The 21421-nt window shown below is 35.0% G+C and overlaps 2 protein-coding genes across 2 annotated transcripts in view; both read right to left on the bottom strand.

Annotated features, from left to right (window-relative positions):
• The window catches only part of Uba4 (Ubiquitin-like activating enzyme 4), a 77497-nt gene extending 59094 nt beyond the window's left edge, over nt 1-18403 (bottom strand). Inside the window, exon 1 of the mRNA XM_081758323.1 lies at nt 18165-18403. Within this exon, the coding sequence (XP_081614449.1) occupies nt 18165-18260 (96 nt within the window). The 5' untranslated portion in view covers nt 18261-18403. The remainder of the gene's footprint in view (nt 1-18164) is intronic.
• LOC145685793 (kelch domain-containing protein 2-like) lies at nt 12297-18169 on the bottom strand. Its single transcript, XM_081758324.1, has one exon. It carries the CDS (start codon nt 18122-18124, stop codon nt 16934-16936), a length of 1191 nt encoding a protein of 396 aa, XP_081614450.1. The 5' UTR covers nt 18125-18169; the 3' UTR covers nt 12297-16933.
• Nucleotides 18404-21421: the final 3018 nt, after the last annotated feature.

The raw sequence follows: 21421 nt of genomic DNA, 5'->3' as shown, positions 1-21421 counted from the left end.
AACGCATCGGCACGGTATGTTGAAAATATTGTGTTCCATTCACGGTCAAGTCCCGTAGTTATTTCTCTATTTGTATTTCGTTGTAGGTTACTTGTTTGAAGCAAATAAACTACAGTTTTCCCTTTGACATCAGAGGATTACAACATTAATCCGATACTTACTTTTGTTGAAGCGCTGAATCAACTTTCTCATACCTAAGTGTTTATCGATTATTTAGCATTAAGAAGCTGAGGTGGCACAGTGGTAGAGCGTTCACCTCTGGTGCATGGGGTATTTGGTAAGATCCCAACTCGCGCCAAGTGAACATTATGGTGGACAAACATCGTGTGCGTGGATTTTCTCGAGGTTCTCCCGTTTCCTCCCACTTTCTTCATTCATCATTTCATTCATTTCTCACCATCACCAACTCTTTTAGTCTAGCCAGCATAATCGTGGGACGTTAAACTGAAAGATTTCATTTCATTTTATTTAGCATTAATTTGATTTTTGTGTATCTTCCTTTCTGATGCCTTGAATTTGTTCGGAAGTGTTTATTATTATTATTATTATTATTATTATTATTATTATTATTATTATTATTATTATTATTATTATTAACATAGTAAAATAGTTCCCTTTTAGAATTTTACCAGAGCTGGTAAGTGTTCATATTTGACCATAGTCACATATTATGAATGCATTTTATTATTTCTATTTTAAAGCATTGACTTTCATACAAATGTAAATGTACATAAAATAAAACAGTGAAGTGAAATAAGTAACATCCACTCTATGTTTTAAGTCTCAATATGCGATAATCTGATTGATAATTCACGAATAATCGAACGTAGATTTTAGTAGCAAGGTCAAGAGACTACTAAAACAAATTACAAAATCTCATTTTCTGATAATAAGAATATATTTATCTTCACTTTTCAAGCGGGTAATATTTAATGCACGGTATCTTTAGTTTTAGCTTCCCTGACTTCAGTATTAATTTTCCCGAACCCTTTTTTGTCGGCCTCCTCCTCCCCTTATACCATTCCTAGCCTTTTTTTTTAATATTACAACTTAATGTTTAATTAATTACAAAGTAAGAAAAACATAAACCTTCCTACAAAAATTCATATCGTATTGTAATATTCTTGTTTGAATTTCACCTGCTTGGTGAACAATATAGACTATACAAAATTTATATTGAAAGCTCAGTTAATTCAACACCTACATCCACCAGTAATTGAACAGTATCACTAGATTGGCAGTCAAACACTCAACTGACTGAGCTACAGGGCAGCCCATTTTCATTTACCTAATAACTTACAAATATTATTATCTTCTATGTATTTCCTACCAACCAGCAGCTTGCTATAGAATAATTTTAGTTTTCTTATTCGTAATATATATATTTGATAAATTTCCTAGGTCAAATGTCGTTTCCTATCTCTCTTTAAGATCTATAGAAGTCTTGTAGTGTCATAATAGATAAAGAGAGTTAGGCTTTCCTCGCATTTCCTTTTTAAAGATTACTTAAAACTGACACTTTTCTTTTAAAATTTCTGCAAGTTCAATTCAATAAATTCTATTTTTATTGAAATGTAAATCACACATGTACTCATTTTCGTAATTTATTTTTTTTTTCTAGCGCTCAACAAGCTTTTCTATTCCAAGAAAAACATATGAGTTTTAGGTTGAATGGAAAGACAAGAACATCGTAAATAGACAAATAAATCAACAAAACGCAATTTGTGTTTATTTACTGAATTTTCCTTGTTCATTACAGAAAATAAAAGTAATTTCTGGATTCCAAACTCTTTACAGTACAAGGATAGAATTTTATCCGACGAAAGCAACCAAAAGAAACAACAACAAAAAAAAAAAGTTTTGCATACTACTACTAAATAAAACCATGATTTTGAGTTTATAATTAGAAGAATGCTTAATATGTTTGCCACAATGTTCTCGGTCGAAGTCTAGTTATCATTGTTCAAAATCGGCAGTAAATCATAAAGAAAATAAATTTTACCAAGAATTATTTCGATTAATTAAACAGAATTTAACACGTGTTTGAGACAGGAAATTACTCCTCTAACTTTATATCTCAGTATAGTGCATTACATGGAGTACTTACTTATATAGAGAAATCAGATTTATCCTTTAAAAATAAGGAAAGAGTTGTGGTCTGTAAGTCCACCGGACACCGTCAATTGGGTCAGTTGAAGCAATGGCCACCAGACAACAGCAGAAAAAAATCAAAGAGTGTTCTTTTGGAAACTCAACCGGAACTCTCTTGCTTTTGTATTGGGTTCTTAGCTGAGTAAAGACCTACCAGAAATAAGTACTCATTACGGGACCACTGCACACAGAGTTAGCGGAACCGACGGAATCCACCATTATTGAGGACCAGTAGAACTCATGGAAGTAATCTTCAGGCAACACGAACTCCAGGACAGAACTGGCCAGTGTCACAAACTTTTTTTTTTTTTGTTTGTTTTTAAACAGTAATCAAAGTCCTCAGCTCTTGGTGTTTTTTCGTACATTGTAAGTAACATTTTTGTAGTATTATTTCACATAAATATTCCTCATCACAATATTGGTTTCCTTTTATCTTTACTGATCCTAGCGATCGTGTATGACGATAGTTGGTGTGAATACTGTGCTAATTATTGAGGCAGTGTTACCCTCGTATTCACACGACGGCTACAGGGCTGCAAGAAATTGAATGCATAAATTGCTATGAAAGTAGCTTAAAAAGAAATTTTGGAAACTCATTATTTCAGTCTCTTTCGTATACTGAACATGCTATCATTGTATATGTAAAAAAGAACACACAGAATCACTTTCACATTCTTGCAGGAAATAGATACATACTTAAAGCAAGTCAAACCAATAATAATAATAATAATAATAATAATAATAATAATAATAATAATAATAATAATAATAATAATAATAATAATAATAATACATAACCATAGTTTATTGTCATATCTGGTGAGGAAAAAACAAAATCAAATAACAACAATTCATTTTCAAAGCAGTTTTATTGCATAATACACTCACAGTTAATAACACCAACAATATTTAACAAATTTTTACATAAACTTTTCCTTGTCACAACATGAATCGTTACATCACAAAAATACAACAATATTTTACAACATACTCTGATTTTGATACCAAAAACAATTTTTATGTCCAGATAAAATATATTCTTGGTACGATTTACAAAATCTATGACAATTAAGACACAACATGTAGCACCAACAATAATATTATTGATATATATACATTACAAATTTCATAGGCTACTGATATGCATTTTGTTCTCTGAACTAAAGACAGGGTGTCTGCTAAATTCGAAAATAAAATTTCGTGACTTTCTCGTGACCTTTTCTTTATCAAACTGATCTTTATCTTATCTTTACTTTCAAAGGCTATACTTGGAGTAATAAAAGGTTGGTATTTTCTCACAGTTGAATAAACTGGTTAGATGTGTAGGTGGTTTCGGCGATGCGATGCGATTTGCACCGCCACTACTCGGCCAGCAGAAAGACAGTCTCAAGAGCGAATTTGAATGTGAATTTGTCCGAATTTTCATGCATGCGATAGAAGCGTGCTTTGCATGCGATTTAGTAGCGTTTAAAGCCAACAATAGATATTTTTGGTGGTGGATTTTGACGTTTTATACAATAAAATTTTCCAGTTTGTACTTATGTTCGTACAGATAAAAAAGAAATCGTGACCCTAAAGCTAAATTTCTTGACTTTTATGACCGTTTTCTGATTTCGTGACTTTTTCATGACTTTTGTGACCGATAAACACCCTGAAAGAGCAATTTTAATTCACACGCGCAATAACTTGAAAACTAACGAAGACAACCAGTGCATCATTCAAAACTATGACAATCAATACCCTAGCCAAACATTTTTAGCATAATTCGTATTTCCCTAACTGAACAAAAAAGAAAAAAAAAGAAAATAACGTGAAACAATTATGAATAAGCAGTACAGAAAGGCACAATAACTTTTGACTTTCAATTCTAATAAGGATATTCTCATTTTTATTTAATTATTTATTCAGAATATATCATGTTATCCTGATTTACTAACGAAATTTTGAGAATCGTGAGATAAATTTAATATAATGCTAACTTTATTCAAATTTATAAAGACCTATTTGCACTGAAGGGATGCCATCATACACCAACGTAATTAAATGGTAGATTAAGTATGCAACAGAATCATAAACAATTTCGACTACGATGTTCACTAAAGAATATTGAACTCTCAAAAATGGAAACAGGAGGCATCACAATCTGGATAAGTAGGTTAAAAAATAAAAAAAAAAAATAAAAAACAAGCAAACAAAGGTAGCAAGATTTATTCTCTGAGTACGGAATAATAACAAAGTTGTATACTAAACTCAAAAATTACTTTTATTCAAGTCTAGAGAAGAGTTTTCCCAGTGATCTGTAGGGTTCTGATTACAACTTAAAACTAAGAATCTAGTGTTGATAGCACCCTACGACGGCCTTTTATATTCCGACACAAAACACATCAGATGTATTTGAGAATCATTTCCCAAAAATCTTTTCAGGTTTTGTACATATAAGCCCTGTATCTCATCCCGGCTACAAAAATGATATATGTAATTGGAATTCCATACATCACTACTTTTGACGTTAAAAAAACTACAACCAATCTTAAACCTCTTAGTGCAATTGGTTAGGATGATGTTCCAAATTATGTAACAAAGGCATACTCAGATCATTTTGCACCCATATTGGCAAGTATTTTCAACAAATCTTTGAAAACAAGCATCTTTTCAGCAGCATGTAAAAAATAGAAGAACGATATTGTTCAAAAAATGATATCGCCTAAAAATGAATCACGAACTCATTGCACAAATAACGAAGACGCTGTGACTAATTCATCGAGTCCCTCAGAAATTTACGACTTACGGAACGTATTGCTAGGATTTCATTTTACATACACTATTTAACATAAGAAGTTACTACAACAATATAGAAGAAAAATTAAACATTTGCTGTCACTCTTAAAATAACATCAGAGAAAAGGACGAAATTATTTTCATTGACTGTAGATTGTGTTATTAAGATTGCAGCACATGTCTCTTAAATTACCAAGGAAAATACGTCACATTACTTTAGTAATAAAGGAAAATTTAAATTCATAATCTAAAATTCATACATGATGATTCCATCCCTTTAATATGATACTCTTCTATTTTATTACGCAATTAAATTACTTATCTTTTAATTATTTAACCCTTTCAGACCATTAATGAGAAGGCCACGCCATGGTATGTTAACTTCACCAATTTTAGTTAATTTAGAATTGTTAATATTTGCAAATAAAACTATGTATATGTAAGAAAGGGAATGGCGAACGTGTTATGATCGTTACTGGTGCCATTAAGGTTGGTTTAAAGAGATAAGTTTTACCGATAGATGTCACTACAGTCTTCGTATCTCTCTCATGTATTTTTTACCTTTCACGAAAATTCACGATTTCTCTTACGAATTTCAAACTACAAATTTTCAGAGAAGGAACTTCATGACCTATCGAAGGCAACAATCCGTGCCGATTTTTTGTTTAGAATTTTCTTCATTGTTGAAATTGAATATCCAAATCTTTAACAATATACTGTTTCAACAATGAAGAAAATTCTAAATAAAAAAATCGGCACGGATTGTTACCTTCGATATGTCATGAAGCTCCTTCTCTAGTAGTTTGAAATCTGTAACAGAAATTGTGAATTTTCGTGAAAGGTAAAAAATACATGAGAGAGATACGAAGACTGTAGTGACATCTATCGGCAAAACTTGTCCCTTTAAACCAACCTTAAGCCTTACAATTTAAGTTGGTCATAAATATAAATGGGTTAGACACATAAAAACTTTCGGATGACAATAATTACTAATAGATGTTACATTTCATAGTAATATTTTGCTTATCTTGGACCAGCAAAAAGTTACTTCGGATTAGGAACCTCTACAAAGGTCTCAAGAGGTACGAAAATAATGTAAAATAGGACCTTGGGAAGTAAGGTGCCCCAATTCCGACTGGACTGATTTATCATAGATTCCATAGCTATTTTTCTTTACTGTTTCTGAAGCGATGAACTCCCGAGCTTCTTATGTCAGTGAAGAACTAGGAACAATATATTACTTATTTCTTTTAATGAACATCCCAACAAGTAAAGATGTTTCTCTCATGTACGATTTCTGGAGTTCAATGTTCAAGTCTTCTCCCCTCGTACCCACAAAAAAATATCATCCAAAAGATGCCAACAACTAACCCTTCAGCCAGCACAATTTATCTATACAAGTATGTCCTTTCGACATTGTCCTGTTACTAAAATTTCTCAAAGCAACTCTTGGTAGGCCATGTGCACTTTATTGTAAGTGCAACACTCCTTTTAAAGACATACAAGTCATACAACTTCTAAAGCTTATTTAACCTAACATGGTCCCCTCTTTTATACTGCAATATCCCCTCATATTAGTAAAGAGAATTACGTGCTTCGGCTCAAGCACTAACAAGCAGATGACGGATGCCACCACTAACGGAACACGAAGAGGATACGAAGAAACACCCTTCAATTTCCTCCCTCTCTCCCCGGGCTCCACCTCCGAAGACTAGCTATATAAACAGACACCTCGAGACAGAAGACATCGATTAGATTGATTAGCTCCTAACGTAAGTATACGGGTTCAATTCAGATGTGTGTATGTGTACGTGGTACTTTATTTCTCAGAAACTAGTGGCCGAATCCAAACCAAATTTAGTGGGCAAGTAGCCCATTGTCTAAGCAATAACGCTCGCTACATTTGGAAGCCGAGTTCGACCAGGGACAGGCTCGGCTCAACTCGTATCTGGTACTTTATTTCTCGGTAACTACTGGCCAGGTCTGTATCAAATTTGATAAGCACTTACCCAATTGTGGAATAGCACGGTCAGGGACTGAATCTGTTTGGCTCGGCTCAGCCACACCTTTCCATGCCGGGAGCTTCACAGTTCGGTTCATCGACTTCTTCTACATTTCAATTAGAAAACAAAAGTAAAAAAAAAAAATAGTTGTTTCAAACCCTAGCTTTGATGACCCATAACTTGGGAATCAAAGGCAAGTGCACCTAATACTTAAAATGCATACGAACATCGTCATCGGTTACCACCATGCCATGTTTGATATAGATCAGATGAATTCCATCGATGACGCGCAGGTTTTTTTTCTTTTTTTTACTAAAAAATCAAGTAAATAACGAAATTGAAAGCTTTTTTTTTTTTTTTTTTTTCTAAATTCTTCTCCGTTGCATAGCATTACCGCACCCTCTAATTCAAGTAAATGTGAAGGGAAAAGAATACTTCTGAGGTTTCTACGAGAAACCCAGGAAAGAAATGGCTTGTTTAGTATTCAACACAACACATTAACATATAAATAAATATAAATTGAGTTTTTGCTAGTTTATGACAATATATTTCATTACATTTTGAAAGTACCTTACTCAAGATTGAGGCTGTAAAATTTTAAAAATTCTTGCAATTTAAAGAAAAAGATACGACGGTCCTGAAAGGGTTAAAACATGACTAGAGTATATAACATATTATGATTCCTCTTACACTCGTTGAGTCGGATGTAAGTAACATACATTAAGATCCACACAGCAAAATAAAGCTATATAACTTTACATCTTACTTGATTTCCGTTATTCACAAGATTTGAAGCTTATAAAACTATACAGCTTTATAAATAATATTTCTTCACTCTACGCCGAGATAAAAATATACTCTCTACTATTACACACAAAAAGATATGTATTATCTTCATATTACAAAAATTATTAACATCAATTAAACATTTCAATATAAAATTATAATTACTGTATGTTTTCTATACAATTGACTTATAGATAGAAAATACACAGATAAATGGAAAGTAGGTAAATGCTGAAATCTTTTGAATCACTACGTAAAGATATATTTTTAAAAACATGTGATTCATAAAATATATTCACAGAAGTCTATCTTATTTTTATTATAACATTATTATTAAGGCCCGGATTTATATGTACTAAAGAAACTGAAAATATGCATGCAAACATGTGCTGAAATGTTTAAAACAATGCACTACAAATAAAATAATATACGCTTAAGAAATAGCTTATTCATTTCAGATTCACTTCTTTTACAATGTTGTGTGTCAGCGGTTAATATCTACAGTACACTAATAGTTTTTCTATTTCAAGTGTATCCTTGGAAAATATGTGGAATATACTTCGACCCCACCTCCGTCGCCCTTTTATGGAGGAAAAACTTCCCTTTGCTATCCACACCCAACTACTGAAGGATCTCAGCCCCAGCAAACTTGTCCCTCTTCTTTTGAAGGTGGTACGGGAAAAATCACATCGACAGCAGCACCAGCGGGGGCACACTTGAAACAGAAAGGCTATAGTAGTTTTTACAATATTTTTTGGTGTCAAACGTCGTCTATTGTCTGCTAAAATACATTTAGAGACCGAAAATGACCTCTCAACATCCACTGGAAGTAATTGGACAATATTTGTAGAGTAGCACAGAAAATTCGAAGCATTTATCTGGCAAAGATTTACTGATCCCATACACGTACTAATTGACTGACTCGATTTTTTCACTCTTGAGTTTGACTACCTACCTTGTCAAAATTCTCTTTAAGCTTTTTGTAGTTTCGTCTGGGGCAGAACTTGATAAGTTCTTTTCGTAAGAAGTTCGAGTGACTCGTACATGGATGCACATTGAGTGTGCAGACGTGTAAATGTTTTAACAATTGTCGAAAAATGAACATGAATGAACCAGTATAATTTTCTAGTTCTACAAGAGTAATTCAAACGTAGGAAAAATACTCTCTAAAGGAATATTCACTATATACAGAACTATCGATCCAGAACATTATGAATATTAAAATGACTCCTTAACTCCAGATGTATACAGCAATTATCAAATATCCTTAAAATATACACTAACCTTCAAAATATGTACTTGCATATGCGCATAAGCATTTCTTTAAAAAAAAAAAAAATCCGGGCCCTAATTATTGTCATAAAATCCACTCCTGTACGTTTAACATTTTTCGAAAGCTTACTTCTAGGAAGACGTTTAATTACCTCTACACTGAAAATTAATGCATAAAGAAGACACATTTTACAGCTATTTTCTGTTCCTAATTTTCTTTCATGTGGTCGTACCTTTTCATTTCATGTCAGATAAAGCGTTTAGCAAAAGTGCTCAAAGCGTACTCTTTTATTATTATTATTATTATATGTGTGATCTACATTTTCACTCTTTTTCTGGCAAGTACAGGAAACCTCCATTTAACGGACAAAATATGACTAATGTAGTAACTACGGTAGAAAGAAAAAATGTCGACCAGATTTTTAAAAGACGGAGTGATGGATGCAATTATACAACGCAATTTCAAGTGTATCATCGTATTTCTTCCTATAATTTCAAAATATAAGTTTACCTACCTTTACCGCAAAAGAACATAGACAAAGAAATACACTACTTTTAATACCCCCAAAAATATTTGCTATCACACTACGTAATAATCAATTCATATACATTTTTTTCTGAGTTTGCTATCTGTAGCCTGTATTGTATTTAAGATTTCGTCTGCGTAACTTTAACGCTTAGAGTAAAGATGATTTGAAAATGTAATTTTGCACATCGCAGAGGGTTTATATATGGCAGTTACCATAACATCTAAATTGTGTGAAAGTAAGTAAAAAATATAATAAAATACCATCCTTCTAGTCTGAATATACATGTGCACATCAATAATGTTTTATATATATATATATATATATATATATATATATATATATAAAATGTTTAATATATATATATATAAAGAACATACCAATATCAAAACCAATATATATAATTTGTGATTTCTCTTTCACATAACTTGTGAAGTTCAACCCATGTAAAACTAGTTCGTAAAGCCAGAGTGTGCGTTGAAATAACTAAAAATTAAAATTTCCTGCTTAATATGATACTGGCCTACCATTAGGCTCGTATACTATATACATCGGGTGTTCTAAAAATGGCGCCCACGAACCACCGAGCACTATTGTACAGGTCAAAACAAAGCGAAAATGTTATATGAAATTTTACCCTCCACACCTTCTTCAGTCGCTATGGGGAATCAAAATTTAAATATGTAGCAACGTCCCATATTAACTCGGAAGCATTAGCATTGCTTTACGAATTCATTAAGCAGTCACATCGACGTTAATATTCCTAATTTTCACCAGTTCTGATTTGGTGTCAGATTTTCAGAACTGGCGCCTACGCAGGAAGGAAATTTTTTCGAGTCCTGATATGGACTATCACAAGCCTCCCAATGTAATGTTGGAAGAATTTAGTTTCAGTTTTTATCAATCTGTAACAATACCGAACTATAATAATAATAATAATAATAATAAAACAATGATTTAAAAAAGAACGTTACATCCTACAAAAGAATCTTTAAAGGGAATGATCATGTTTACAAAAAGCAAAAGAATTATTATATCACGTATAGTAAAATTATTACTTCGACACAGTGGTATTAATACATTAAGAATTTGTCAATTACACAAGTTAGCAATAAAGAACTCTTGACAAGTGAACCATTACAGTGGACCCTCAGGTTACGAACTCAATCCGTTCCGTTCTGCAATTCATGAACAGACATAAGTTTTCCCATTAAAATTAATTTAAATATAAATAGTTCGTTTAAGCTACAAAAACACTATCGTATGTATATGTATATATATATATATATATATATATATATATATATACGAGGGCCATACCGAAAGTTTTTAGTTCTCACCACAAGAAGCACCGAACTGGAACAAAACATTTACAGTTTTTCAAAGTACTCTCCACGGACACGAATACACTTTTGCATCCTTTCAAACCACTTAGAAAACTGTTCATTCAACACACTTTCGTCTATATTGTCCATAAACTCCAAATAAGCACCAGTCGCATTATCATCCGATGAAAAGCGACGTCCACGTAAGTGTTCCTTCACTTTGGGAAACACAAAAAAATCGCACAAGGCTAAGTCCGGCGAATAGGATGGATGTGGTAGCACTCTGACTCCTTCCTGGTTCAAAAAGTCTACAGTTCTTGCAGCACTGTGGGCACTTGCATTGTCATGATGCAACAGAAGATGGCCGAGTTTTGATCCTGGATGTTAGACCTTCCATTTCTTGAGCACAGTGGGAAGACAAACCGTTGAGTACCACTCAGCATTCACCGTACGCCGATTGTCAAATACAACAGTCGCAACATGTTCCTTCCGTGAGAAAAAAGACGCAACCATTTTCTTTCCAACACTCCAAGGTCTCTTCACTTTGGTTGGGGGATCTTCATTCTCGAAGCACCACACTTAAGGGGATCATAATGATAAATCCACGTTTCGTCACCCGTGACGATATTTTTAAACATCACGACTTGCCTCTTGGTTGAATTTATTCAACATGCATTCACACCATTCCACCCTGTCCTCTTTTTCCCTTTCTGTGAGTAAATGGGGTACCCAACGAGAACATCTTTTCCTGAGACCCAAGTGTTCATGCATAATTGTGTGCGCTGCTGTTGACCCAATGTTGAGAGTCGCTTCGATCCCCAGGAAAGATACATGGGGATCATCTTTCACCATTTGCCTCACAGCTTCGATGTTTTTGAGAGTCACTGCAGTGTTTGGCCGTCCGGAACGAGGTTCACCTTCAAGTGACGTAAGTCCCCTTTTAAATTCCCGAAACTAATTTCCAACACTGGCTCGCGAAGGAGCAGATTCCCCAAAAGTATTCATCAAAGTTTCAAGCCACTGCTCCGCGGTTAAGCCCTTCTTGTAATAGTAGAAAATCATAGCACGAAAGTCACGTCTTGACAGCTCCATGGCTAACTAGACAATAGGTCACGCGCGCTTTCTTATCTCTCTTACCTCTGACCATGTTATCACAGACTCATTGTTGCCATTGATGGCTGAAAGTCACAAAATATCAGTGTCGAATGCAATAAACAAAATGTTGCTGTGATTTTAGATTATTGTGCTGCTAAAACCTTTCGGCATAGCCCTGGTGTATATATATATATATATATATATATATATATATATATATATATATATATATATATATATATATATATATATATATATATATATATATATATATATATATATATAACATTTTTAAGTCTTTTAAGAATACAGAATGAAAATAACATTATTCTTTCTAACGACATAAATAACATTAAATTAACCAAACCAATATGAGAGCTATAAAAAGATAAAACGTCCAACAAGAACAAAACCTAGTTTTTGATAAAAGTATTGTTACAGTTGTTTAAGACAAACGTGTAAATACAGTACTGGATGCGTGGAATTGTGGGAATACACGTGTGTGTGTGTGTGTGTGCGCGCGTTCGTATTCCGAAATAAGGTGTGTAGACGAGCGAAAAATTGTTCACAGAACTTGTTTGTGCTCGCGAACCGAGGGGTTCGTAACCCGATGGTCTACTGTATTTTCAGTTGTAAAATGGCTAATTATAAACTACAAACTAGTAGTCTCACAACGTATTCCACGTGAAGGAGTTTGGTTTGTAAGTGTACACAAGGAGTAAAAGTCAAGTTTAAATTTTTCTACGCATCAACAATGGAAGGTTGGGACGCTTGCCGCCGTCAACAATTCTCCGTATTTTTCCATTTAAATCGCACACTGCCTCCAGTCTCCTGTCAACAATTCATTATTCCTCACCTCCCATCAGTACTCAAAACACTTTAGTGTTGTCATGGGAACTGATTTATATTATACTTAAGATTTACTAATAGCATGACATTTTCTCAATTAATAATTGAAACCGGAAATCGTAGTTTCTAACACTTAAATGGTTTTAGTAGACAAAACAGGACGGAGATGGAACTCGGACACTTGATTGCTAATGAACTTCTTGTTAATTCTTACCGTTTTTACTCTATAGTGATAAACGTTAAACCTACGAACAGTTGGTTAGTGCCCCTTCCAATTTGTAGGTCTATAGAGAGCTAAGGAATGAAATAAAATATTTTAGTTTAACGCCATTTAGGCTAAGGGAGACGATGATTAAGGCAAGTGGATAATAATGGAAGAATTGGTGGAACGAGAAAGAGGAAGGAGACTCAGAGAAAACCCAAGGATACGATCTTGTCCAACACAAACTTGCCTGACCGGGAATCGAACCAGGGACCCCACGCACCAGAGGTAATCGCTCTACCATTGAGCCACCGTGCCTCCAAGGGGGATAAGACAGAAGAACGCTAAATTGATTTAAAACATTAGAAAACTCTTCTCAGTATTACCTATCGTGTTTACTCTGCGCAAATCAATATTTAAATTGATTGATAGTGAATTTCTGTCAATACGGTTATAGTAGTGCTAAGGATGCAGATAAAATGTATTCTTGAGACGCTTAATCAAATGCAAGAAACGGCTTCTCGCTATCTATTACTGTTTTGGCTCTATAGTAATCAACGTTAAATATCAACCACTGACTCTTAGAATTACTTTTACACTATATAAGCATTTGTTGCTTTTAAATTCATTTTATGTGAGCTCGATAAAATTTAGAGGAAATATATTTTTTGTGTGGAACCTAATATGAAGTTCTGCTTTTTATCTTTGTATGTTGTTTTGGTCTTATATCTAGTATACCCTATTATAAAAAAATGAAATTTGTGAGCTTTACGTCCCACGGTTATGCCGGGTAGGCTAAAGGAGACGGTGATTATGAGAAATGAATGAAAATGGTGGAATGAAGAAAGCGGGAGGAAACGGGAGAACCCCGAGAAAACCCACGCACACGGTGTTTGTCCACCACAAAGTTCACTTGGCGGGGGCTGGGATCGACCCCGGGACCCCAAGCACCAGAGGTGAACGCTCTACCACTGAGCCACCGCGGCCCCCATATACCCTATTATAATGTTGATCATTTCATTATTCTGAAAATTCCTGATAATATATAAGAAAGTGTCGAAAAGTATCGGGTATCGGCAGGCCCGTATTTATATATTGTGCGCTTCTGTGCTACATTAATTTGCTGGCCCCCTGCCCCCGTAAGCGAGCAATATTAGAGTTGAATTCACAGTTTTGGGGTTGCTGAGATGATGACAGCTTTAATCCAACTCAACTTCAAGGTCATATTCCACTCCCCAGGGAAAGGGTGAGATTTTAAAAGTAACCGAAAACGACACATATTACTGTTGAATTCATAGTTTTCGAGGTCGCTGAGTTTAACAGTATCAGTTTTCATGATGTTCAAGTACATCCTCACCCCTTGGGGTGAAGGTGGGAGAGGATAACTTTTTAAAAATAATCAGATAAAGCTAGCTAATTAGTAACTACTGTAATTAGAGCGAATTAAAAACACATTAAAACATTTTCTCGCGCTTGCGCGGGATTGCGAGTTGCTAGTTTTAAATTTTATTTTTTTGTGAATGTTAAAAAAAATCGAAATTTTGCCGCCCTGTGCTCGAGCACAGAATAGCACTTACCTAAATACCGGCCTGAGTATCGGTGAAAAAGTGGTATTGGTACATTCCTACCTACGACGTATATCCAACAGGCACGTAGCCAAGGAGTGGGTCGAGACCTCCCCCCCCCTCCCCTTCGAGACCAGAAATGAAAAAAAATTAAGAATGAAACCAAAAGAAACGAGAAAAGAAGAACCAGTGTTAAAGATAAAAAGCTACAGCACGCGTTTGGTTACTCTTTGTTATGAGGAGCTTTGTGTGTAGGAAACGGGAAGGGAGTAAAGTTGAAAATGGATATTATTGTAACGGAGCATTTCGAATTCATCTAGCTCCACGCTAATCCCATGACGATCGATAAACTGGTTTGATCAGATAAACTCTCAGGTAGAGCTTAAGAAATACCCCCTTTCACCAATAGTATGAGAATGGCAACATACAGTAGATTCCAGTTACACTTGTTACACAAATTTTCAATTTCGCGCCAACACTAATCCATTTTATACGATGTCTTTTACTGTCGAAAGAGATATCGTTACTATCCTTGACGGCATAAAACGAAGATAAGAAGAAGAAAGAAGAACCGAATTCGAATGACCTCGGAATACTATATTTTTCAATAGTTTTTTATTTTTTTTTTATTTTTTTTACTCAAGATTCTTTTGTAATTTGTTTTTAAAATACTTATTAACATATCCTCATTTTATTGTCCTAACAAACCAATATACGTTGTTAGTAAAATAGTTTAGATGGATCTAGCCCCTGGTGTGTAACCACAGTATTTCATATCACGCCCCCTTCCCCCTCCCCCAACCATTATGAAATCCTGGCTAAACGAACCAATATATATTGCCAGTAAAATAGTTTCGAATGATCGAGCCTCTAGTGTAATAACCGCAATATTTCGTCACGGACCCCCCTATTAGGAAATCCTGGCTACTCGTGATATACTCGTTTGTAATGGAGAAAAGTACAGAAATGTAAAGTGGAAACCAATATGAGATGAGTTGCATCTGAACTGAATGTACTGAAATGGGGCAAAATTTTTGGTGTTATTATATTTTATGTGTGTGCTCACGACGGGGGTTAATTTGTTAAATCCACGAAAGAAATGTTACTTGATTTCACAATTTGTTACTTGATTGCACAAGTAATGAAAATATATCGGTACCTCACATGTAGACTAAGGTAGAAATACAAAATGGAAAGAATGCTTATTACCACATAGTACTCCATAAGGAAGACATGGTGAAGTGAAGTGCTATGTTAAGGCAATGTACAAAGTAATCATAAAACTGTCGCAAAGCTTTGCAATACAATGCATGTATCCTATGGCATATAAAGTGTTTTTCCATTATCCTCGTTTATGCGTACGCCTACCGTCATTGACGCGCCTGCTCATACGAATACATCGTTAGCTACCACCCGGGCCTCCCTGTTGCGACTCGGTTCGATAATATTCGTGCTTTTGTGGCCACCTAGCACAGTTGATGTGTTTTATGTACTATAGCTTTCGTGCCATACATTCACACTCTATTTATACTCAGCCTTCCTGAAGTCAATCTGCAACAATGGAACTCCTCATTTAGTGCAAGTTATGCTAAAAGAAACGGATTTTTCATGAACATAAGTATGCCCCCACAAAATGGGATGGCACGCAGCAAATAAGTATATATGTATGAATTTTGTAATATTTAATATTCCAGGGACATGTGTTTGATAGGGAGCATCACTCCGAAACACCCTCTAAAAGTTTACTTACGTAATACTATAAGCATCCATTGTTTTGATAATTTCTAAGCAGTGAGTAGTTTGTAACACTTAACAGTTTGAGAGAACTAATTTTGCGCTGCAATAAAAACTATACAGATGTAGGAAAGAGCAAAGTAAGTATAAAAATTAGAAACATTTGTAATTAACAGTGAAAAGTGAACGCCGGAAATTAACCCCTTCACATATGACTTCTTTCGGATTTCTTTTGCAATGCTGTAAATATCTATGCCTCTTCTGGCGCTTACTTAAACTAACAGATGTTCACAAAGCACAGGAAACCTGTAAGCTTCTGCCTTCTATTGACAGCAAGCGGGATACAGCCGCTCAAACATCGGAACGCGTGACACGTGTCAAAATACAGAAGTGAAAAGTGAAAAGCAACGCGTCCAGCGCGTCAAAATATGGCAAGGGGTTAAACAGGAATAATTATAGGTAAGGGATACTAAAACAGCAACAGGTTAGTAGTAATACAAGGTTGAAAATTGCTTCATGCGTGTCTTTTTCGAGGGCGCCGGCTGCGGAAACTTAGCCGAAACTAAATAATACCCGGAGTTTTTGGTAAACCAAACTCCTTAATAAAGCCCTGCTGTACATAAAACCATTTTAATACTAAAACTAATTAATAATATTGTTCCATACGCTTCTGAAGGATTTCAAGAAGAGTTCTAGGTAATGAACACCATTCTGGCATGAGCTCCTTGTACTGGAGAACAGCATCTAGACATAATCTTAATAACGATCTTGGTTTTAAATATAAAACCAGAAGTTCCTCCGCATGATCTCTTAATTTTACTCTATTCTCAAAATACGGTTGAGTTAAACCAGAATGAATGAATAATTCTCCTTCTTCATTGAAGCAACACCCATGCCAACATCTTGGCTCACCGTGATCGTAGGGTAAAATATGCTCTTTCCAAGTGTGTATTCCATTGCTGTCGATGTCCATTATCCAACAATCATTTAAAACTGTATTTAGTTGATTAAAACCACCATATACCACGGCTTTTGTCTTAGTAATAAACTTAAAACTATGCCACGATCGACCTTCTGGATTTTCTTCGAACTGCCTTGTTAGGTTACCGCTCCAATGCATAGTTTTTAAATCCAAGCAGTGTAAATCATTCATACGGATATTCTGAAAACGACCTCCGAATATAAAAACTTTATCGCCCGTTCGATCACCCGAATGCGCCGCTCTTGGGCAAGGCACTAAACCACGAACACGGGGCCACTCCCACTTATTTCCATTCGGATTGTAAACTACCAGTTGATTATTCCACCCGCGAGGATCACTATGCTGTGTTGACGTATCGATGACAAATGAACATGACACTCGAGTTTCAGGTCGTGGACCAAATCCTCCGAAAAAGTACAGTTTTCCTTTATAACTCCAACCTACTAATTTATCACATGGTAACGGCTGATCTCCAGTGGGGTGAAGCCATTCCCAAACCATCTTAGTTAAATCCAGTCTATAAAGCTGATTACTGTTTCCATCCATCGAACCTGGGTCATCCATTGCATGATAACCTCCAAAAATATACAAAAAGTCATCAACTAATACACAACATGTTCCTGAATTGCGTGGAGGTATATCACCAGACGTTAAAATTCGTTTCCATTCATCCAACAGTGAATCGTAGCACCAAATTTCGTCCGTGTCATGATACAACATAACAATAGGAGACGTTGAAGTTTCTTGAACGCTCTCTCTGTATCCTCCCCATATCATCAAGTAGTCTCTGTAACAAAATGCGACATGGCCACCACGTCGAAAGATTTTATCGTGAACAGATATAACAGTAGACATAATACTTCTCTGCTAGCTAAAATGTCTTTTGAAACCTTACCTTTCCTTGCACTTTTAGTTTATGCAACTCTTCCTCTTTCTCTTGTAGCAATTTCCTTAAATTTCGTATTTCCTCTTCTAGTTTCGTAAAACTCATCCTTATAAATCACAGGATCTATGAAAAATATACTTGTTCTCAAAATATTCACCTAAATTCTTTCTTTGCACTTTTTCCTTATCAGATTCTCCTTGTTTACTATTTGTCTAGAGTTGCCAGCTATATACAAATCATGACACAAAACTACCTCGCTCCACTTTTGCCAACTATTATGGTTAAAATGTCACTAAAACAAGTACTTGTCGAATTTAAGCCTGAAAACGTGTGTGTGTGTGTGTGTGTGTGTGTGTGGGTGTGTGTGTGTGTGTGTGTGTGTGTGTGTGTGTGTGTGTGTGTGTGTGTGTGTGTGTGTGTGTGTGTGTGTGTGTGTGTGTGTGTGTGTGTGTGTGAAAAAATGAATATGTATGCCATAAGTAAATATAATTAGAGCTCCCACATAGGTAAGCGGTTAGCGTACACACCTTTGGTTTTGGTAATTCAGGTTCGATTCCAGGTGGGAGCTCATGAGGTTCAGATTCCATGTGAAGCTGTTACATCTCATATAACCTTGCTGATGAAAGGGACGCTGAACTCAAAACCAAATCAAAGTAAACATAATAAATGAAGACCACAAGGAAAAAAGGAAGTACGTCAAGAAAGGTCGAAAATGAGTTAACAACAGAATTATGAAACCTAACAGGTGTAATTTGGATGGACTAAATCCCACAATAACATGGTTAGTAACTAAGAAATTTAATACTAAAGATTACGACCACAAGGGAAGAAGCGGGTAAGTCAGTGGAAAACAGAGCAATTGCGTAAAGTTATATATAAAAAAAAAAAAACTGACTTGCCTCCTTTTCCCCCTGCAGTCTTCAAATAAAAACAGAAACGATGTAAAATACTAATCTATTCGCAAAGAAACACTGTCTCCTCTTCTTTGAGGTGTACTTAATTTTTAAAATATGGCACTTTTAAAGGGGATAAAAGGCACTGATCGCATACTTTAGTCAATTTAATTTATTAATTACACAGCAATATGCACCACACGGTACACACTGCAACTACATACAGCAAAAAAATTCCTAGTTCAGTGACGAGCAAAGTACGGTCCGCGGGCCAGATGCTCTCCTTCTGGAAAGTTCTATTCGGCCGCGACATGATACGTAATCTGACGAATGAAAAGAGTGGAGTTTCTTTTTAAAAAAAAATGTTAGAAACAGATCGACAGATGAGCATTTATCTTTATTTTTGATAATCACTGTATCTCAGCTCGAATCAGATTATGAGAAACCGCAATGATTAACAGAGTGTAATATTACTAGAATTATTTCAAATGTGCCATTCTAATTTTCATAAATTATATAGGCCATTTAAGATTTTTTTTTCTTTTTACTTTGGTCCTCTTCTAGAAAAGTTTGACCATCACTGCCCTGGTTCGTTCTTCTGTTTGTAAAATGAATGTATAGTAATCACCCGCAAATTATTTTCTCGTCACCCTGCCCCGAAGTGCCAAAAGCAAATTAACCTAACGCACCACCACTACCGTTTCCAAGAGGTTGTGTTATCAGTTGTAACAAACCACAGAACTTTCGAATTTTTCACACATGATGTATTCAGATGACGTCACCATGAACCACACGGGTTATCCCCGAATCGCGTCCAATCGCACGCACATAATGATTCGCTTCGTTTTATTAACCAAAGTCTTCACAATCGCTCAGTTAAGTTATATCCAAATTTTAGAAAGACAAAGCACTAAGAGAAACCACTAAGAGAGAAGACAAAGCACTAAGAATTTGCTAGTTTTGTCGCCAAGACGCTTTAAAGGTCGCTAAAAAATAAAGTCAGTACTCGCTTTTGTGAAAATTCTGTCGCTACCTGCCTCTCCAAATCCACAAGATTTAGCGGCTTGTCGCCAAAAATTGGTGACATTGCTTTATTCCTTTCTTTCTTTCATTTTTTCATTACTCAACCTCAAAGTACTGTTGGTAAATTCACTTGAATTAACAATTAATTTCTAAGTTTAATTCCTAGTCGCAACTAACAAGTTAAATAAGTGGTTGTCAATTCTAATTGGAGCTGTACAATGAGAATCAATTGAAATGAATCAATAAATTGAAAGTAATTACTGTAAAAATAATTGTGATTAAATTCAATCCATGAATTTCATTTAAATGTAGTTCGCTATTAATTTAATTGCAATTAATTTTCATAAAAATTACTTTCAATTGATTGATTAATTGCAATTGAGGTCACAGACCTACGGTGTCGTCTAGATGTATCTTGATGTGTCTAGTGTATGGAAGGCAAACGTGAACACTCCATTTTTTTTAAATTGGAGTAGAATTGTCGCTCGAAAATAATAATAATAAAAAAACAAGTATGACTTGTGTGTTCGTAGTTATATCCAGAATCTTCGGTCATATTTCATTGAGGTATTCACTAATCGAACAAGCTATTCCCAAGGAAAGTTCTTACGTATAAAACATTTTTAAAAATTGATTAGCTAATTTAAATAAATATCAAATAATTCATGCAACTCCTGACTTTTAAGAAAATATCCTTAAACTTGTGGCGACACGAAATTTAACAAAGTAAATTGGATTATGTAACTAAGATATTAAGAACAACTTTCTAGCTAGCTTTCTCAAAATAGTTAAACACTGCTTTGAGAATGGATATTTTAGAACACTTACATGCCTTCCTTACACTCACAGCTTATATGTCTATCTTTGCTGCACTTTCATTAGATTATCTTTCACTTTATCAGTGATTGGTCACACTTGTGAGAAGCCTCTTGGATTTCGAAAGGGGAAAAATTAAACTGAGTGTAAACTGGAAGTTCGCGAGTGGATACAATAGGAAGCCACGAGATTTGAAAACCGAGAATAAGATGGTGGAAACTAAAAGAGAAGACATTAAGGGGATTGTTCAAAGAATGTGTTATGGAAGGAATAAATCTGGAAGAAGAGAATAGAAAAATATATGAAAGTGGTGGAGCAAAAACACGCCGTCGGTCGAGCTCGGACTATGCATAATTTGTGAGCACAATGCTCACCTCTCGACCGACGGCGTGTTTTTGCTCCACCACTTTCATATATTTTTCTATTCTCTTCTTCCAGATTTATTCCTTCCATAACACATTCTTTGAACAATCCCCTTAATGTCTTCTCTTTTAGTTTCCACCATCTTATTCTCGGTTTTCAAATCTCGTGGCT

Source organism: Thermobia domestica, chromosome 5, assembly GCF_964235325.1.
Source record: "Thermobia domestica chromosome 5, izTheDome1.hap1.1, whole genome shotgun sequence".
NCBI classification, from domain to species: domain Eukaryota; kingdom Metazoa; phylum Arthropoda; class Insecta; order Zygentoma; family Lepismatidae; genus Thermobia; species Thermobia domestica.
Note: the sequence above shows the minus strand (reverse complement) of the source record. Positions and strands in the feature narration are given on the sequence as shown.